This window comes from Myotis nattereri (assembly GCF_964212035.1).
Source record: "Myotis nattereri genome assembly, chromosome: 7".
NCBI lineage: Eukaryota > Metazoa > Chordata > Mammalia > Chiroptera > Vespertilionidae > Myotis > Myotis nattereri.
In genome coordinates, this window is record NC_138082.1 from 5880613 (window position 1) to 5900222 (window position 19610).

The 19610-nt window shown below is 46.6% G+C and overlaps 2 protein-coding genes across 6 annotated transcripts in view; one reads left to right on the forward strand and one right to left on the reverse strand.

The window, feature by feature from the left end:
• SLC39A10 (solute carrier family 39 member 10) overlaps positions 1-9518 on the forward strand; it is a 104218-nt gene extending 94700 nt beyond the window's left edge. For 4 of the 5 annotated variants that reach the window (XM_081095593.1, XM_081095594.1, XM_081095592.1 and 1 more), the window contains exons 6-10: positions 303-423; positions 2232-2600; positions 3811-3891; positions 5442-5632; positions 6796-9518. In XM_081095593.1, the coding sequence (XP_080951719.1) occupies positions 303-423; positions 2232-2600; positions 3811-3891; positions 5442-5632; positions 6796-6954 (921 nt within the window). In that variant the 3' untranslated portion in view covers positions 6955-9518. The remainder of the gene's footprint in view (positions 1-302; positions 424-2231; positions 2601-3810; positions 3892-5441; positions 5633-6795) is intronic. The other variant, XM_081095596.1, reaches the window with a different exon arrangement.
• Positions 9480-19610, reverse strand: part of DNAH7 (dynein axonemal heavy chain 7) — a gene marked incomplete at its 5' end in the record, with an annotated part of 152623 nt that continues 142492 nt past the window's right edge. The window contains 4 exons of the mRNA XM_081095597.1: positions 9480-9925; positions 15401-15504; positions 17916-18093; positions 19333-19485. Of these exons, the coding sequence (XP_080951723.1) occupies positions 9719-9925; positions 15401-15504; positions 17916-18093; positions 19333-19485 (642 nt within the window). The 3' untranslated portion in view covers positions 9480-9718. The remainder of the gene's footprint in view (positions 9926-15400; positions 15505-17915; positions 18094-19332; positions 19486-19610) is intronic.

Consider the following 19610-nt stretch of genomic DNA (forward strand, 5'->3'; position numbering starts at 1 on the left):
ATATTTCACATATTTCATTTGGGTTGCATATAATAATATAGTAGTGCGTATCCTTTTAACTTTGAATTAGATGAACTTGAACCTTTTATTTGAGTATTCAAAAAAAAGCACACCAGCATACAAATACAGCTAGATTTTTCATCTGGTTAGACCCCTTGATTAACTTCTAAAGTTTTTTCTCACTTCTTTATCATATAATTTATGCCTAAAGTTAACACCAGTTATCCCTATAGATGTTAATAAGTGAATATTTTTGCTATTTGTGGCTGCAGATTTGATGATAATACCAGATTTTTTCCCAGGGGAAACAGAAGTGGTTTATGAAGCAGAACACAGAAGAATCGAGTATCGGAAGGAAGCTTTCAGACCACAAGATAAATAACACACCAGACGCCGACTGGCTGCAGCTCAAGCCTCTTGCAGGTAGGCAATAGTTCTGACTAACTAGAACCTTTTAAAACATCACAATTGAAATACCGCTTCTAAACTGTGTGTTTGTTGCTTGATATTTTGTGTCTTTATGGCTTCCCTAATTTTAGTTTCTAATTTAAATTTTCTTAATTGTGAGTTTGTCTTAATTGTGCTTTTGTTTAGTTTTTTGGTTGTTTTAGCCTTATTTGATCTCAGTTTGAACTTAAACAGGACAACGCCTAATCTAAGGTGAGACACTATACCAGAAGAGGGAAAAATTAATTACATTACAAGGCAAAAACCCTACTGTACTTTACAGGAAAACAATGAAATGGACAAACAAAAAGGCTTTGTGAGTGGTAGATTAGCATCATGTTACTTCTTGGCAAGGCAAGATCTGTGTGCCCTCGGCATGTGGAAAGAGGATCAGCCTTTGTGCTTAAAGCGGAGGGATCTCTGTGCTTGAGATCTCTGTGCACCCATCCTTCTGTTCTGTTGCCTGGTAGATGTAATAGGTAGCTTACGATTTTTAGGGAAACCAAAACTTTTTTTAAAAAATATTTTTATTGATTTCAGAGAGGAAAGAAGAGGGAGAGAGAGTCAGAAACATCAATGATGAGAGAGAACCATTTATTAGCTGCCTCCTGCACACCCACTACTGGGGACCGAGACCACAACCCTGGCATGTGCCCTTGACCGGAACCGAACCCGGGATCCTTCAGTCCACAAGCTGATGCTCTATCCACTGAGCCAAACCAAGCAGGGCGAAACCAAAACTTTGTAATCCCCCTTCCTGTTTCCCCTGAGTATACCAGTGACTTTCTGCAGAAAAGAAGCAGCCTAGACCCCACTGTAGACTCTGCCCCAAAATAGAATTTGGGAGGTATGAGGATATTTGTCACATAAGTAACTTGAAAACTAGGTCAGAGGTCAACCTCAATTTAAAAAACAAAACCTTCATGGATAATGGGGACCATTGTAGACTTATGAACAATGATGGATACAGAGGTGGGGCTGCCTCGAGCAGATTGTCAATCTGCAGCGGGAAGGCCGGGGAGGGTTGGGGGGCAGGAGGGAGGGGGGTAGGAGATCAACTGAGGGACTTGTGTGCATGCATATAAGCATAGCCAGTGGACATGGGACGCTGGAGGGTGGGGGAGGCCGGGGGATTGTCAAGGGTGGAGGGGAAAAAAAGGACACATATGTAGTACCCTTTGTGATACTTTAAGCAATAAAAAAAAATAAAATAAAAAAAATTTTAAAGGTTACAAGTGAAAAAAAATAAAAAACAAAACTTAACAGATGTTGTCATTTATATGAATTTCTGAACTTCAGTCTAGTGATGATTTGAGTGGTATTGTCAGTTAGGTGGAGCATTGAGAGATGCAAGTGATTTACCCTCTGTCTTTGTCTTCTTGCTTGGCAAGAGGTTACAGTGGACAAACTTGAAGGTTTGTTCTTTCTCTGAAAACTTAGGAGTTTATTTTATTACCTGTAAACGCTACAGTACCTTGCACCTTTTGGTTTTCATCAGCTGTTCACGATGCACTCCTTAAGTCCCAGCATCTCCACCCTTGCCCGCTCCTCCTCACTGTGCCAGCCATTGCTTTCAGTTCCTCCATCACCTGGTGCACCTTTTGGTCTTGTGTGTGTTCACATGTTTTAATTTGTTTTACTTGTTTTTATATATTTATTTAGTGAATTTTAAAGGACAGTCACTTAAGAAATGTTCATTACCTGCTGTTCTGTCTGGGTTTAAATGAGCAAATATGCATTCATTTACCGTTGATAAAGCATATCCTTTGCTATTATAAATGCAGGAACGGATGACTCGGTTGTTTCTGAAGATCGCCTTAATGAAACGGAACTGACAGATTTAGAAGGCCAACAAGAATCCCCTCCCAAAAATTACCTTTGTGTAGAAGAGGAGAAAATCATGGACCACTCTCACAGTGATGGGTTCCATACCATTGATGAGCATGCTCTCCATGCTGCTACACCCAACCACCACGACGAGAGTAAGACTGTGCTGAGGAAACACAGTCATCAGTGGCACCACAAGCATTCTCATCATTCACACGGCCCCTGCCACTCTGGGTCGGACCTGAAGGACACAGGAATAGCTAACATAGCCTGGATGGTGATCATGGGGGACGGCATCCACAACTTCAGCGACGGCTTAGCCATTGGTGAGTTCCAGGGAGCCCAGGTCCCAGGGGGTCCGTGCTCGAAGACCGTCCTCCGCTATGTTGTTATTCATCTTATGAACTATAAATTATAAAAGTTAAAATGTAGAGTCTATTATATATTACTTCGGCCACTTAATTTTTCTAAAGGCTATGTTAATATTTTTGCTGAGTTTAGTTGGGGACATAAAGGTATAATTTCAGTAGGATTTTCTTTGAATATGTAAACAAATGTCCGTAATATGCTTCTTTGTGTGTGTGTGATTCATACCAGCATCTTTATTTTAAATGTGTGGACACACTTTTTAAATTTATTTTTTATTGAATTTATTGAGATTATCATATACTTCTAAGGCATTGTTACCATATTGAAAAAGCTACCTTAACATTGTATTTTCAAATACATTTACATTTACACATGCTCGAATGAGAAAAAATTAATTGAAATTTTGGATTTCATTTTTTTACATCTAAAAAGGTGAAGAAAAATTTTATAATGTTAAAAAATCCATTGTGCCAGATTCAAATATATTATATTAGAATTTTGCTAATGTAAACTGATGCTGCCAGTTTGGGAGGACAGTAAATGGGATTAATACATGACCTTTGAGGTCCAGACTCTTAAATAATTATTCAGGAATATACTTTGGTATCTTTCAGAAAGGCGAGACTGTATTTTTGAGTCCACAATGGCTGCCAGTGTTTTCCTAGTAGAAGTAAACGCATCTTTCACTAGAATTGGATTTTACGAGTAGAATGAGATGCATTTGCACCTCTGGTCTCCGTCTTCAGGAGCGTCAGACAAATCATTCTTTGTCCCATTTGTGCTCTAGTCCAGAAAACTTTGGATAAGAATACTAGCCATTTATCTAGAAATGAACTTATATGAGTTAAAATTGACCTTCCAACTACCGCTCAGAGATGGAAATACTGACAACATTACTACTTCCAAGCTGTTAGGGAGTTAAAAGGCCACACAAAATACAAACTTTAATTCAATAGGGAATATTTCTTTCACCAAGTAGCTCTTTTTCTGGTTAACACCTATTGAACCTCACTATCTGTTCAAAAACTAGAGTGTGTAAGATAAATGAGTCACTCATATATTATGACATTAGTTTAGAAAGGCAAGAGAGGCTGCACCTGTCATTAATGAACAAGGCAAAGCCGAAGATCCATCAGCGTCACTTACTGCTTCCCTCCCTCCCCGCAGGAGCGGCTTTCAGCGCTGGGCTGACGGGAGGAATCAGCACGTCCATCGCTGTCTTCTGTCACGAGCTGCCACATGAGTTAGGTAATAGGACCTTTAAACTTTTACCTCGCTTCATCAGTCTCAGGCTGCGTCAGTGTTTAATGCATCCAAATGTCATAAGTGTCAAAGCATAAAGAGTGGCTGATGGCAAAGTAGAGTGTCATCATTTTCTTATTGTATAACTTTTGCTTAAAATTATACACAGCTATCGTCTCATTTTGTGTTATCGCACCCCTGCTGAGTGAAATCATCCTGTGAGCAGAGTTGGTGGGAGAATTATTGAAAATGTGGCCAGGAAATTCGTAGAGGAAGAAGTTAACCCTTTGAGTGCCAACCAATATCCTAGGAACAATGCTAAAATTGCCAAGGCATTTTTGCTGATTTTACAGCAGTTTAGGAAAAAAATTATAAATCGCAAGTAAATGAAGTTACATATTCAAAAACTTAAGGAAACCTTTACTACATTTGTTTTCAGCGTTGACATACATTGTTTGCTGATTGTGTTATAAAATACTAGTAGGAAAAAAACTGCAGGAGGAGCGCAATCGTGCTCCCCGGCACTCAAAGGGTTCAGGAGCTCTTTCTGTAAAGGAAGCTGAGAAAGGAAGGCCAGAGGAAATGACACACTGGGGAGAGGAGGAGGTAAAAGCTGAGGTGACTCCAGGTCGCACCGGGAGCATGGCGTGTTCAGGATCAGTGAAGAGATGGGGGAGATAACATTAGATGGAAAACCGGAGAATCGCAATTTTGAAGCCATTAGTAGATACTAATCTTCTTAGGTGTATTATCTGAATTTCCCCCGGTGATGTTGCAGGTATGTGGTTTGCAGCAGTTTCTTGGAACATGGGAAAACAATGGCTTGCACTAATTTCTTTGTGAACTTCATCAACAGATCATGCATTTTCAGTCATGTACGATCCCTTCTTAAGAGAAACAAACAAGCCCCAGAATTCTACATATTACTTTGCATATATTAAGTGTTCAACAATTACATGAATGTTTGTATATTTAGTAACTAAAAAAAGACTGGATTATAGTTAGTAAAATTATTAATTTTGACTTTTTAGCTCCAAGACATTTCTTACAGAATTTTGCTCTTCTCTCTAAGCCAGTGATTTTCAACCTTTTTCATCTCATGGCACACATAAGCTAACTACTAAAATACTGTGGCACACCAGAAAAAACATTTTGTTCTGGTTTATGTGACCAAAAACATAGTTGCAATTTTGATTCATTCACACAAACCCCCTCATGCTCTCCCTGTATGGTCACATCCCTTCTCACCCCTGCTCCCTGGTGGCCATGGAATGTTCTCCATCACTGTAGTTTTATCTTTTTTAGACTGTCATATAAATGGATTCATATATAATCTGTCATACTGTCTTTCAGCATCATGCCTTTGAGATTCACTCAAGTTTTGCGTGTTATAAAGGTTTAATTTCATGAGTAAAAAATAAATTCTCATATTAAGATTTCCATTACTAACGGTACTCTTTTTAGGTCATTCTTCATTTGTCTTTTATGGATGTTTTCCTAAATATGTGTGTAATTTCTTGAGGTTTTAGAACTCCCCCATTCTGACTTCCCTGCAGGTGACTTTGCAGTCCTCCTGAAAGCAGGCATGACTGTGAAGCAGGCGATTGTGTACAACCTCCTCTCGGCCATGATGGCTTACATCGGCATGTTCATCGGCACCGCCGTGGGGCAGTACGCCAACAACATCACCCTCTGGATCTTCGCCGTCACTGCCGGCATGTTCCTCTATGTGGCCTTGGTGGACATGGTGAGGGGTTTTCCGTTTCTGTTGTTCCACTCAACCTGTAAATAGAACACGACTTCGAAAAGTGAGAGAAATCTTTGGATATGGTTTGAAAGACTAATTCTTCAAGACATACAACCCATTTTAAAGACATGTGATAGCCTCAATAATCTGTGAGGGAAAGATGTTTAAGTAGGAACGTTCCTTCTTTGCAAACCAGTTGAGATGTGGAAGGTTTTTGACCAAAGGTCAAAGTTACTCTTCAAAGTAATCAGTAGTATCTAGAGATATAATTACAGGATTATCATACTACTTTGAAGGCTGGGTAATATGGGGATGGAGGTGTTTTATGGTTAAGAAAATGGCAAACAAGAAAGAAAGACTGTACCTCTGAGGTAAGCCAGTCCTCTGCAGAAAATTATATTCCAAGGAATTTACATTTGTGTGAGCTTCAGCCCTGAGGGCGCCACCTGCCACCTGCCACCTCTGCTCTACTGCTCTCTCTCATTCAGGCCACCATCACCTCCTCCTTTTAGCTGTTCTCCCTGCTCTTGCCCCGCCTCGTCCACAACACTCTCTACCAGCACACCAGCTACGTGATCTTTATCAGGGACCCTTCAACGGTTAGGCCAGGGGTCCTCAAACTTTTTAAATGGGGGGCCAGTTCACTGTCCCTCAGACCGTTGGAGGGCCGGACTATAGTTTAAAAAAAAACTATGAACAAATTCCTGTGCACACTGCACATATCTTATTTTGAAGTAAAAAAACAAAACGGGAACAAATGCAGTATTTGTATTTGCATGTGGCCCGCGGGCCGTATAGTGTGAGGACCCCTGGGTTAGACCAGGCCGCTGGTGTGCGTCCATCCTTTGCGCGGTTTTCCGTCTGATTCTGTGTAAGAGCGCGGAAGTTCTTGCTTGGCCCTTCAAGGCGCTCCTTCCTCCTGCGCATTTCCGTTCCCTCCCCGCCTCCACCCCACCTCCCCCACCCCCAGGAAGCACACGCTGCCTCTTGCCGGTCACTCAGAGTTGGATGAAAATGCGTTAGTTATTAGCACTGTGTTCAATAAAATCACTGTTTTATCTGTAGCTATGCTTCAGTCATTAGTGTTCTTAAGTAAGAAAATGTAAAAAAAAAAAATTTGAGATTATTTACAGAATTTCTGGTAAATATCTGTTTTGTCTCAGCTGCCGGAAATGTTGCATGGTGACGGTGACAACGAAGAACATGGCTTTTGCCCCGTGGGGCAGTTCGTGCTGCAGAACTTGGGGCTGCTGTTCGGATTTGCCATCATGCTGGTGATCGCCCTCTATGAAGACAAAATTGTGTTTGACTTCCAGTTCTGACCATTCCGCGACCACTGTTGAGTACAGGAAGGCTCCCGTGCAGCTTGGCACCTGTCCTCGTATGTGTGTGCGGTGCTCCAGGAGTCACTGGCTTGCGCCGCTTACACGTCCCGAGATTTGAGCTGACTCGAGATGGTGCTCTGTACTGCTCTCCCGGCGCAGAGGGGTCTTTTTAAAGCATGTAAAGCTTGTGATAGAGAAAGGAGAAAATGGGACTCCACGAAACAACGTTGGTATAGGACTAAGACTTCCACAAAATAATCATATAAAACACTAAAGTAGTCTCTTTATTAGTAGAAACTTCTGTGGCTATGCAGAAATAGAAATTGAACCAAAAAAAAAATCACTTAAACTTTAAAATATTTTAAATGGACTTTGAACAGACTTTTCTTTGTGCTAAAAATGACTTGTAGTGTCCTTTAATTCAGCTACATACATACATGTGGTAACAGGGATCAACTGACTCTGAGATTGCATATGTAGATTCTAGGGCCCAGAGGAGAGCTCAGGCCACAGTAGGGTGTGGATTTAGCATTGGGAAAAGTCCTTATTCTTGAATCTAGAGTTACTATTTTTGTATATATTTACATAGTGTTTAAACTCCCAGCCTAAACTACTGAAATGTGTGATTGTATGTGTGAGCTTCAGTTTAATGGAAGATTCATAATGGTTCTCTGTATTATTATTATACTTGGTATTTGGGTGTTTTTGTTTTGTTTTTTAATTTTTGGGGTGTTTTTGGGGGGGATGAGGGGTGGGTTAGGAGGTCAGAGCATGTGGTAAAATGTTTTTTATTATTAAAATTGTAATCCTCTAGAAAATTTCAGAGAAGTGAAGAATCCAAACATGGTCTAAATATTCAGTTTTCCTACTTTAACAGTACTAACTAGTTATTTGGGAAGTTTAAGTTCTAAATGTACATATCACTTTACCAGATGGCATTGGGACCATGCTGTCGCCGACAGTAAATCCAAATGTACCATGTGCATATTCCGTACATGGAGTGTTAAAGGAACAAAACAAAAATCGGTTATGAGGGTAATCCCCAGGGATACTGTGGCTGTCATAGTGCCACGTGACTTAGAAGATATATTTAAGTAACTCAGCTGAAGTCACTTGATTGTTTTGTGCCAAGATGTGCTGTTGGTGCCTGGTAGGGACCAGTCTTCTGTAGGCGCCTGTTCTCCTGCCGTGCAGTGTGACCGACTTGTGAGAGTGCCAGCCGTGTCTTCGGAACTCTGACCTAATAATCTGTAGCACAGCCAGATGCATGGTTCCACCCTGTGCCACCTGGTCTTCATGTATTCCAGTTCAGCTGAGCTTAACCCTGGGCAGGCAGCTTCCTTTTCCTCTGCTTGGCTCCGCATGTAGCGGCTCTAAAACTCTTACTGTTCAAATACTGAAGAGCCAAACTCTCTGTTCCATAGAACACTGTCACTCGGTCCTCCTCCTCCCCCCAGTTTCTTTCCTCCTGAACTGTTGTTACAACAGACACCAGAACTGAGAGCAGCACAGGCGCCCGGTGTCAGCGGAGCTGCCAGGGCTCCTTTCTGCTGCCAGCGAGGGAGCGGGTGGTTTCCTCCTGGATGCCTGAGTGTGCAGTGACTGCTGGCCTTCTCCCCGGGCTCTGGTAACGAGTACGAGTTTTCTACATGGGTTATTTTCAGCAGTGGGCACTGAATTAGGGCAGTCCTCATCTCATTGCTTGGCCCTTCAAGCAACTGAGCTAAAAGGTGCTGATATTTTACTTAGTACTGCCAAGTTCAAGTGATTCAAGTACCTTGCTTTCTGAACCACGCCAAGTTTATAGTTCATTGCTGGGTTTCTGTACCCAGGCAGCTTCTGCACTCCAGCACTGTTAGATCTGCTTATCTCAAAAATGTTTACGGAGAGCAGCAGCTGCCATATGCTCCCGACTGAAACGCCCGACGTAAAGCAAATAGGTTGTGCTGAAATAGATGAAGTTTTATATTCTCTCAAACACGGTGTCATCTTTATTTGCTAGATCTTTTTAACCTTTGAGGAGAGCTGGAACCGTGGCTGCTAGTATTTTGTTAGGGTTCCACCAGTGTTTAGTTTTCATTCTGATGCACAATTTCAAGTCTTACAGACAATCTGAAATCCACTACATTTCTGTTTGGCTCCAACATTCCATTGAGCGTGGCCAGTCTGCTTTCAGGCGTTTGTTGGAGGTCACTGCTGTTGCCCGTACGATGCTGTCACCGTGTGACATCCGTATGAAATCCGGTGTGTCTCGCATTGCATCCCATCAGCTGTGATGATGCTTAGAAGAACTCTAGTAACTAGTGCAGTGTGAAGTTTCCCGTTAACAATGAGTCAGTGGCTTAAATGTGATGATGGTCCTGCAAGGTGATACTTGCTAAAATATCTAAACTTTTTGTTGTTGTTGTTGTTATAACTGAATCATTTTTTTTTAAATTTATAAAGCTGAAATGATCCAATGCTGTTTTTTTTCATGGTCAACAGTAGTGTGTCATTTTATGTACGTTCCTAATGCCTGTGGAACTCCCAAAATAAAGACATTAAAAAAGAGCAGAATGCCAGCATGCTGTCTTTAATCTTTATTCGAGGACATTTCCTTACGCCCAAGATGAATCATCGTAAACAAAGTCTGCATTTGCACATTAACAAGCTTATAATTAAGTGTAACTTTAGACAGATTGACACTAACTAGATTGTTTAAAAAGGAAAATATACTTCTGCTCGATCATGTAAGGAGAGGGGCAGGGCCGGGCGTCTCCAGCTAGGCGTTGAGCTGGCACAGCAGGGCCACGCCCCGCCCGATCCAGTGCTCCTTCGGGTGGTCGGAGGGCAGCGTCATGGCGATGACGAAGTTGGTGGAGTGGCCCGTGGTGGACAGCGTCCCCCTCCGCTCGCTGGTCTTGTACAGCGGCGCCACGTAGCTCGGCCGTTCGGGGATGTCTGTCCTCCGACAGGGCTTCAGCCACATCTGGAAGGAAGGGCGGACACCTGAGTCACGGCTGTCGGATTTGAACAGATGCACAGTAGTGTCAGAGAGGAGTTAGCTATGTCTGCAAACTTCCGTGGCCCAAATAGTTTTGTTGGCAGCGCTGCCAGGGTCCAGCATTGCCTTAGAGCCCCCAGAACTATTCAGAACCAGTTCAGAAACTACGTGAGAAAAAATCCGTAGTCATTTTCACCTCCGCTGTCTGTCGAAAAGCACGCTAACTCTGCCTCACCTCTCCACCTCACTTACCTGGGGAGGACTTGGTGCTTCCACACAAGTCCGGACTCGGAGTCCTGCTGCCTTATCAGTGAAGGCCAATCCCAAGATATTCGGGGGGGATTCTTATCAGCGATGGTGGAACCAGGTCACTTCCCCATTTTAGGTAATTTATTATTTTTAATCCTCACATGAGGACATGTTTTTTGGTGTGTTGTTTTTTAAATTGGTTTTAGAGAGAGAAACACCAATCGGTTGCCTCCCTCATGCACCCTGACCAGGGATCAACCTCCCAACCTGGGCATGTGGCCTGGCGGGGAATCGAACCCAGAACCCTGTGGTACCCAGGACGGCGCTCCCACCCACTGAACCGCAGGGCGCAGGTGGGTGTTTTAAAGTCACTAGCGTGTATATCATGCAGATGCAATACACCCACGTTACCCTGAGAACCAGCCAAGTTCCTAGAATGTGAGCGTTGTTGAACCTCACCAACCTCAAAAGCAGGACCGGGGGCAAGCTGACCCCTGAATGTGGATACAGAACCAACTGATCATAAAGTTGAAGGTTTTAGAATTTATTTGAATTCATTTCTCTGTGGGATTAATAGCAGCCATCCTCTGAGGGGATAAGGCATGACCCCGTTATCCTGAGTTCTCAGGTTTCTGGGGTCAAAATACAAGCTGTAGGAAGGAGCTAATCAGGACGCTAGTCTTTCCCCCACGTAACTGGAACCCAGATTCTTACGAGGGGGACTCAGAACAGTGTTTCAGACCCTGTTAAGTATAAGGACTTACGGCACTCCAGTTGGATGTGTTTCATTTCAACCAAGAGTGGATTTTCTTTTTTTGTGTTTTTTGTTGTTGTTAATCCTCCCCTGAGGATGTTTTCCCATTGATCTTTTAAGGAGAGTGGGAAAGACAGAGAGAAACATCAATGTGAGAGAAACAAATCAATTGGTTGCCTTCTGCATGCACCCAGACCAGGGCCCGGGCCGGGGAGGAGCCTGCAACCAAGGTACGTGCCCTTGACCAGAATCGAACCCGGTACTCTTCGGTCCACGGGCCGACGCTCTATCCACTCAGCCAAACCAGCCAGGGCAAGAGTGGATTTTCTTAATGAGAATTTGTCTCACTCAGAAACTTCCTATTTGGGAGAATCACCCACTTAGAAATTCCTTTTCCTAGTCCAGTGATGGCGAACCTATGACACGTGTGTCAGAGGTGACACGCGAACTCATTTTTTTGGTTGATTTTTCTTTGTTAAATGGCATTTAAATATATAGAATAAATATCAAAAATAGAAGTCTTTGTTTTACTATGGTTGCAAAGATCAAAAAATGTCTATATGTGACACGGCACCAGAGTTAAGTTAGGGTTTTTCAAAATGCTGACATGCCGAGCTCAGAAGGTTCGCCATTGCTGTGACCTAGTCAGTGCAACTACAGCGGGGCCTTGACTTACGAGTTTAATTCGTTCCGAGACCGAGCTCGTTAAGGAGCTCATTAACTCAAATTACTCTGTCAACTCAATGCAAAAAATCGGCAGAGAGACAGCTGGTATTTCAAAAAACTCGTTAGTCGGGACACTCGTAAGTCAAAGCCCCACTGTACTTCAGCGTTTCCGTGCGAAAGGGGAAAAAATCCGACACCAATCAGCTCCTGACATTGCACACCTGCCCTGCGATGTTCAGCTCGGTCTCCCTCTGGAACTGGCTCTGCCCACAGTGCCCTCGTGTGTGTGGCTGGTCTCCTGCCGCTGGCTGCCAGCTGGTCCCTCCCCGCCTGTCAGCTGCAGGAAGGGTTGCTGCCTGTCTGGGCTGGTCCCAGTTTCCCTGAGCAATTCCTGGGAATCCACAGCCTCTGTTTTAGCGCCATCTCAGGCCCTCCAGTTGCTTGAAAGTCTAGCCATTTTCCCTGACGCAGTGACAGATGGTAACTCAGTATTTACATGGTTTAGTCTGTCCGTGTTGAATGGGTGCCTAGAAAACATACTTTACGTGGGTGCATTTCAGATAGTAATCTTTTAATCTGTAAATTTCACATTTCTAGGTCAAGGTTATATAAGAAAAAAATTACACAATAAAACGTGTGTGCGTATGTGGATCCATACATGCAGTTGAGCCTCACCACTCCTGGGTTCTGTCCTTGCATGCTCGCCGAGCACGAACGTGTGTTCGTCATCCTGACATCAGCACCTGCCTCTTCCTGGCCCTGTGCACACACGCGCAGAGCAGCCAGCAATGCGGGGCCCCCGGCGAGCACCCTCCAGCCACTGCAACTACTTAAGCCAGTGGTTCTCAACCTTCCTAATGCCGCGACCCTTTAATACAGCTCCTCATGTTGTGCTGACCCCCAACCATAAAATTATTTCCGTTGCTACTTCATAACTGTAATTTTGTTACTGTTATGAATCGTCGTGTAAATATCTGATCTGCAGGATGTATTTTCACTGTTACAATTTGAACATAATGAAAGCATAGTGATTAACCACAAAAACAATATGTAATTATATATGTGTTTTCCCATGGCCTTAGGCGACCCCTGTGAAAGGGTCGTTCGACCCCCAAAGGGGTCGCAACCCACAGGTTGAGAACCACTGACTTAAGCGTTTCCACGTGAAAGAAGGAAAAATCCGATACCAATCAACTCCTGACACTGCACACCTGCCCTTGTGACTGCCAGTTCGGGTCTCATTCTGGAACTGGCTCTGCCCACGGTGTCTCTGTCTGACTTTTGTTTCATCTCTCATAACCACATATCCTTTCGATGGTTTACTTAATGACCAGCTTTAAACATTTTTGTGGATCTTTGTAGTTGTTAGTGGCGATTTTTCTGTTTAAAAGAACCCCCAAGTGTCACTCTGCAGGGCTGTCTGGTGTTCCTATGTGCACACAGGCTGTGGCTGTGGCGTGCCTTATGGGAAAAGTCCTGTCAGCTCCCTTCAGGCACAAGCTACAGCACTCATATTTGTGAGTTCAATGGTCATGGGTCTACAATATTATCAAATTCTAGAGGCCTGGTGCATGTAATTCCTACACAGGTAGGATCCCTAAGCCTGGCTGGTGACCAGGGCTGATCAGGGCCTTCCTGCTGCTGGCCGGGGCTGTCCTTCCCTGGCTGCTGGCTGCTGGCTGCTGGCTGCCAGCTGCAGGCTGGGGCCTCCCTTCATTCAGCACCACCCCCTCGCGGGAAAGAAGGTCCCTCAGCCCGGTCTGTGCCCTCTCACAGTCTGGGACCCCTCGGGGGATGACCATCTGCTGGCTGAGGCCTGCTCTCCAGGGGATTGGGCCTAAGCTGGCATTCAGACATCCCTCTGGCAGGCCGGCAGCCATCAGGGGATGTCCACTTGCCAGCGGGGAGCAGACCTAAGCTGCAGTCGGACATCCTTAGTGCTGCTGAGGAGGCAGGAGAGGCTCCCACCACCACCGCTGTACTGGCAGCCATCAGCCTGGCTTGTGGCTGAGCAGAGATCCCCCCTGTGAGAGTGCACTAACCACCAGGGGGAAGCTCCTGCATTGAGCATCTACCCCCTTGTAGTCAGTGTGTGTCATAGTGACCAGTCATTCCCAGTCTTTCTGCTGTTAGGGTCAGTTTACATATTACCCTTTTACTATATAGGATAGAGGCCTGGTGCATGGGTGGGGGCCAGCTGGTTTGCCCTGAATAGTGTCCCAGATCAGGGTGGGGGTCCCCACTGGAGTGCCTGGCCAGCCTGGATGAGAGGCTGATGGCTGTTTTCAGGCTGCCCACTCTCTCTTCAGGGTGGGGGGTCCCCACTGGGGTGCTTGGCCAGCCTGGATGAGAGGCTGAGGGCTGTTTTCAGGCGGGCCAAGCCTGCAACTGAAGCTCCCAGTCTGTCCTGTTTTTCTTTTTTCTTTTTTATTCTGGGATTTATTTACCTTCTGCAATTGAAACTTCGTTGCGGCTCCAGCTCCAAGGCTGGCTGGCTGAAAGCAGGTATCTGGGGTTTGTTTAGCTTCTATAATTGCAACATTGTTGCTTAGAGTGAAGCTCGGAGCCGGGCCGCGGCAGGAGGGGAACCTTGGTTTCCTCCATCACTGGAGCAAGCAAGCCTCCTGTTCACTTCAGCTGCCTGGCTGCCGGCCGCCATCTTTGTTGGCAGTTAATTTGCATATTGCCCTGATTAGCCAATGGGAAGCATAGCGGAGGTATGGTTAATTACCATGTTTGTCTATTATTAGATAGGACTAGAGGCCCGGTGCACGAAATTCGTGCGGGGGGGGGGGGGATCTCTCAGCCCAGCCTGCAACCTCTCCAATCTGGGACCCCTCAAGGAATGTCTGACTGCCCATTTAGGCCCGATCCCCGATTGCAGTTGGACATCCCTCTCGCAATCCAGGACTGCTGGCTCCCAACCGCTCACCTGCCTGCCTGCCTGATTGCCCCTAACTGCTTCTGCTTGCCAGTCTGATCACCCCCTAACCACTCCCCTGCCAGCCTGATTGATGCCTAACTGCTCCCCTGCTGGCCCAATTACCCCCAACTGCCCTCCCCAGAATGCCTTGTCCCCCCCCCCCCACTGCTCTCCCCTGCCGGCCTGGTCACCCCTAATTGCCCTCCCCTGCTTGCCTGGTCGCCCCCAACTGCCCTCCCCTGAAGGCCTTGTCCTTCCCAACTGCTCTCCCCTGCTGGCCTGGTCACCCCTAACTGCTTTACCCTGCAGGCCTGGTTGCCCCCAACTGCCCTCCCCTGAAGGCCTTGTCCCTTCCAACAGCCCTCCCCTGCAGGCCTGGTGCCCCACCCCCAACTGCCCTCCCCTGCTGGCCATCTTGTGATGGCCATCTTTGACCACATGGGGGTGGTCATCTTGTGTGTTGGAGTGATGGTCAATTTGCATATCACCTCTTTATTATATAGGCTAGAAAGTGCCTTTAGACAGAAACACAAATAAAACGAGGTTATGTATTGATCAGTTAGCATTTCTCCTGGGAGCAGTGGTTCAGTGTCCACTAATTCAATGTTGGCAGCAACACCAAAGGGTCACTAGTTTGATTCCTGGTCAGACCACATGCCCGGGTTTCAGGTTTGATCCCCAGTTGGGGCGCATGTGGGAGGTAGCCAATCAATGTTTCTCTCCCTCCCTTCCTCTCTAAAATTCAATTTAAAAAAACTTTATGAAACATGATTATCCTGAATAATGAGTTGACTGTGTGTGTGCGTGCACATGTGTATAAAATACCCCCCCCCCCCCCCCCACGTATATACCCTTGGAAAATACTAACCACAGGCACTATATCATAAAGAATTTTGGGATGTGATTCTGCAAGTTTCTTTATCTTTCTATTCCAGGAAGCTCCATCCAAAAATAATCCATAAATTAAGACACCTAAATATAAAAGAAGCAGGTGTTAACACAACGCTTTAAATATGCAAACAGAGCTCTGAATCTGAAATCCCTACCATGAAGGCTGTGCAGGTTGTCCCCGGTCAGCAGCCAAAGCTCGTGCCAGCACAAAACGCAACATTCTCAGTGCTCGGCTTCCACGCCCGTATTCCGAGAATATCTACAATTTGCCTAGGCAGTTAATTCCGTGGCATAATTAAACGTGGGAGACAACAGAGCAAAGCAGTTTAAATTCATCTGTGTGAACACAATCAGATTTGTATATTGAATGGACCCATGTCAGCGGCCAGGAAATCTTCAGGTTACTCAGTGCTGTGGTCGGGACCCAGTGGCTTCAGGGCATGCGCACCCATGCCCTCCGCAGAGCCCTCGCGTCCAGAGAGTTCACTTTCTCGTCCCTTTTAGAGCCGATCTCACGCCAAGGACAGAGGATGAGCTCCCCAGAACAGAGCGCGGCCCACTCGCAGCTGACGAGTGCACGTTCGGGACTCGGGGGAACCCCGTGGCCGTCTCTCTCTCTCTCTCTCTCTCTCTCTCTCTCTCTCTTCCCATTAGTGTGGAGCCTCCTGCCCTGCAGGTAGGGGCTGCACTGCAGACGTGGGTGGCAACACCAACAGGACCACAGCCAAGCAGTGCGGAGCTCACGCCTGGGCTTTTGTTCCTGAGGTCCTGGTGGCCTGGGGCAATTCCTTCAACTTCAGACCAGTTTTGTCATCTGGAAAAGAGCTGGGGGCATTTGTAAGACGATGATGCCTGCTTTGTCTGCCTCCTGGAGTCGTTAGAGTCAAATCAGCCAACTGGGTGCCAGCCTGTGTGAAGTAGCATATAAAACCCACTCCGGCCAGCCAGGGTCTCAGGGGTTGAGTGTGAACCAGGAGGTCACGGTTCGATTCCCCATCAGGTCCCAGGCCGGGGTTGTGGGCTCCATCCCCAGTGTGGGGCCTGCAGGAGGCAGCCGATCAATGATTCCCTCTCATCATTGAGAGAAGGATCAGCTAGCCAAGAGCATGAACGTGTCCAGAGAGAAAAGGAAAATCAGGAGTGGTGATGTCTTGGAGGTAAAGGGAGATGGATGCCTCCAGAAAGAGGAAGTTGTCAATTAGTAAAAATTGCTAAGAAGTTTAGATGAAAACAGAAGAGCATTCATGGATTTGTCAACATGGAAGTCATCAGTAACTCTGAAAAGAATAGCATCAGATGATTGGAGAGGCTGCAAGGTAAACAGGAAATAAGAAGTGAGAACCTGGAGATGGCATGAAAAGATAGTTCTTTTGACAAATTTGCTATAAAGGGGAGCAGAGACATGGGACCATAGCGAAGGGCATGTGAGTGTTAAAATAACTGTAATTCTTTGTTGATTTTTAAAAATATTTTTATTGATCTCAGTGTGGAAGGGAGAGGGAGAGAGAGATAGAAACATCAATGATGAGAGAGAATCATTGATCAGCTGCCTCCTGCATACCTCACACTGGGGATCGAGGCTGCAACCTGGGCATGTGCCCTGATGGGGAATCAGCCGTGACTTCCTGGTGCATAGGTTGACGCCACACTGGCTGGGCTTTCTGTCTTTTAAGAAGAGAGATTCTAGAGCACGCTGCATGCTGATTGGAATTATCCAGTAGTGAGAAGGATGCTGTTGATTTTAGAAAAAGAGGGCACAACTGGAGAAGCAAAAACCCTTGAAAGGAGGGAAAAATAGACCCTGGACCACCCATGGGATTTGGACTATCAGAGGGTGCAGATGTGGACAGAGTAATAGAGGTGGTGCTGCCAAAAGCTCTCTTCTCTCGGCCTCTCATTCTTTCAGTGAGGGGTGAGGTGCGAAGTGGGAGCAGAGGGAAGGAGCAAGGCACGGCGTTTGTTTTTCGGGGGGGAAAGCAACTTCCCAGGAAGTGCTAGTAGGACTGCGTCACAGGGTTACAAACTCCCTTGCGATTCGTGACAGTCGATGTACAGTAAAATCACTCGGCACAGCGACGTGACTGTCCCACGCTGTGTGATCACATACCCGTTTGCTAGCGGCTCCCATGGGGCATAGCTTGGTTGCGGGTCAAGATCCTGCCTACAGCGTCCACTGCTGACCTGCCCGTGTCTAACAGAGCGAGCCAGCGAGGAAGGAGGTGGAGCTGCCTCGGACGCGTGGATGACGGATTTGCTGATTACTTTCTCCCTACGTTTTCTTGGAAATAATCTCAAACTCACGACATTTTGCAAGGATAAAACAGCACACAGGACGTACACTCTATTCGGGTTCCTTGTCTCTCCATTTGCTTTATCGCAGTCTCTCTCCCCCCATAATGGTTTTCCTCAGTCACTTCGTTACATGCATGATGATTAAAAGCTTCAACCACGGAGCCTGGAGAGAAGCCAGCTCGCGCCGCCACCGCACTTACCGTCTTCCGGAGGGACCTTGTAGTCTTTGTCCTCCAGCACTTCGTAGTCAAACCCGAGGAGGTCGATGGGGATGGTGTACTTCCGGGCGAAGTTCTGCTGGGCGCCCGTCAGGAAGGCTTGTGTGAAGAAGAAGCCGGACAGCCAGAAGGCCGGAGGCGGGCCCACCTCGTACCATTGCTAGGGGTCGAAGCACAGGGCCCGGCCACGTTCAAACTGCCCCCGGCGCCCCCTCCGTTATCTTTTAGGTAAACTAATACCCGAGGGACGTAAAGCCGTTCTCTGAAGGTTTTTAACGTAAGCAGCAGCTTCTGTGTTTTGTGCTGGCTTCCGTTTTACACCCACCGGACCAGCTCGGGTACCACCCCGTGCGGGATGCGGATGTCAATGTCCGTTGTATCGCTACCTAGTGCAGTGATGGCGAACCTATGAGACCTCTGACATGCGAACTCATTTTTTTTTTGGTTGATTTTTCTTTGTTAAATGGCATTTAAATATATAGAATAAATATCAAAAATAGAAGTCTTTGTTTTACTATGGTTGCAAAGATCAAAAAATTTCTCTATGTGACACGGCACCAGAGTTCAGTTAGGGTTTTTCAAAATGCTGGCACGCCGAGCTCAGAAGGTTCGCCATCGCTGGCCTCGTGGCTCCTTCCGAGGTGCTCCGCGCAGCAGTGAACACAACACACGCGCTGCACGGGCATCGCGCCACCTAGTGGGGCAGCAGAGGTCATGCCCACCCAGCTGGGCCGGCGGTCATGTCTATCCACCTTTTCTCTCTCTGGTCATGGGCCAGTACACTATTCCTTTGGGAGTTTTCCCACCTCCTTTACCAAAACACAAGGAAATCCAGCCGGCAGGAGCACTGCCAGACAGGATCTAGGACGCTCATTAACGCTGCGCGTGAGTGTCACTGTAAATACGAACAGGGGGAAGCACCCCGATTGCCAGGTGGTTAGGAGGACAGCCCGCCCGACTCGTGGCGGACAGCGAGCCGCTGGGGCCGTCACTGTGCGGGGAGCCCGCCATCCAGGGACAGGGGGCCCGGCGGGTGCTGGGCAGGGAGGCCGCGCGGCTCGCTCTGCCTGGCCGGCTGTCTCAGATGCTCTGCTCTAGGGACCTAATTTGACACTAAATATGGAAGGAAAAATCAACACAACCGGCTGCTTTCTCTCTTCACCTGTCTTTGACTTGGACATCCGCCTCACTGAACATGCACACCTGCTCCTAAAGCAGCTTTCAGACAGTCCCCTGCCACGGCGAGGAGCGAGGCTGCTCAGGGAGCAGCCGACCACATGCGAGAGCGAGCCCTGGGCAGCTGTGCTTGCAACGCCCAGGAAAACGAGAGGAAAACGCATCGCAGAGGAAGAAGGGAGACCGGAGGGAGAGGAACATGTGTGCGTCTCCATGGCCTCACCTGCAGGAACTTCAGCCTGGTGAGGAAGTCGTTCACGTAGCTGCCGAGGGGCTTGAGGCTCGGGTAGGACTTGGCCATCCACATCCCTGGGATCTTGACGTTCAGGATGCTGCTGACCACCTCTTCGAGGTCTGTGGACATCACCAGCAGCCCCTGGAGCACAGTTAACCCCTGGTTAGCCTGATCTTGGCCCTTCTTCACAGTTACCCTCTGTTTACAACTGTGATGAGTTAAGGTCGAGTCACACAGCAAACAAAGAGAGGAAAGATATTTTCCTT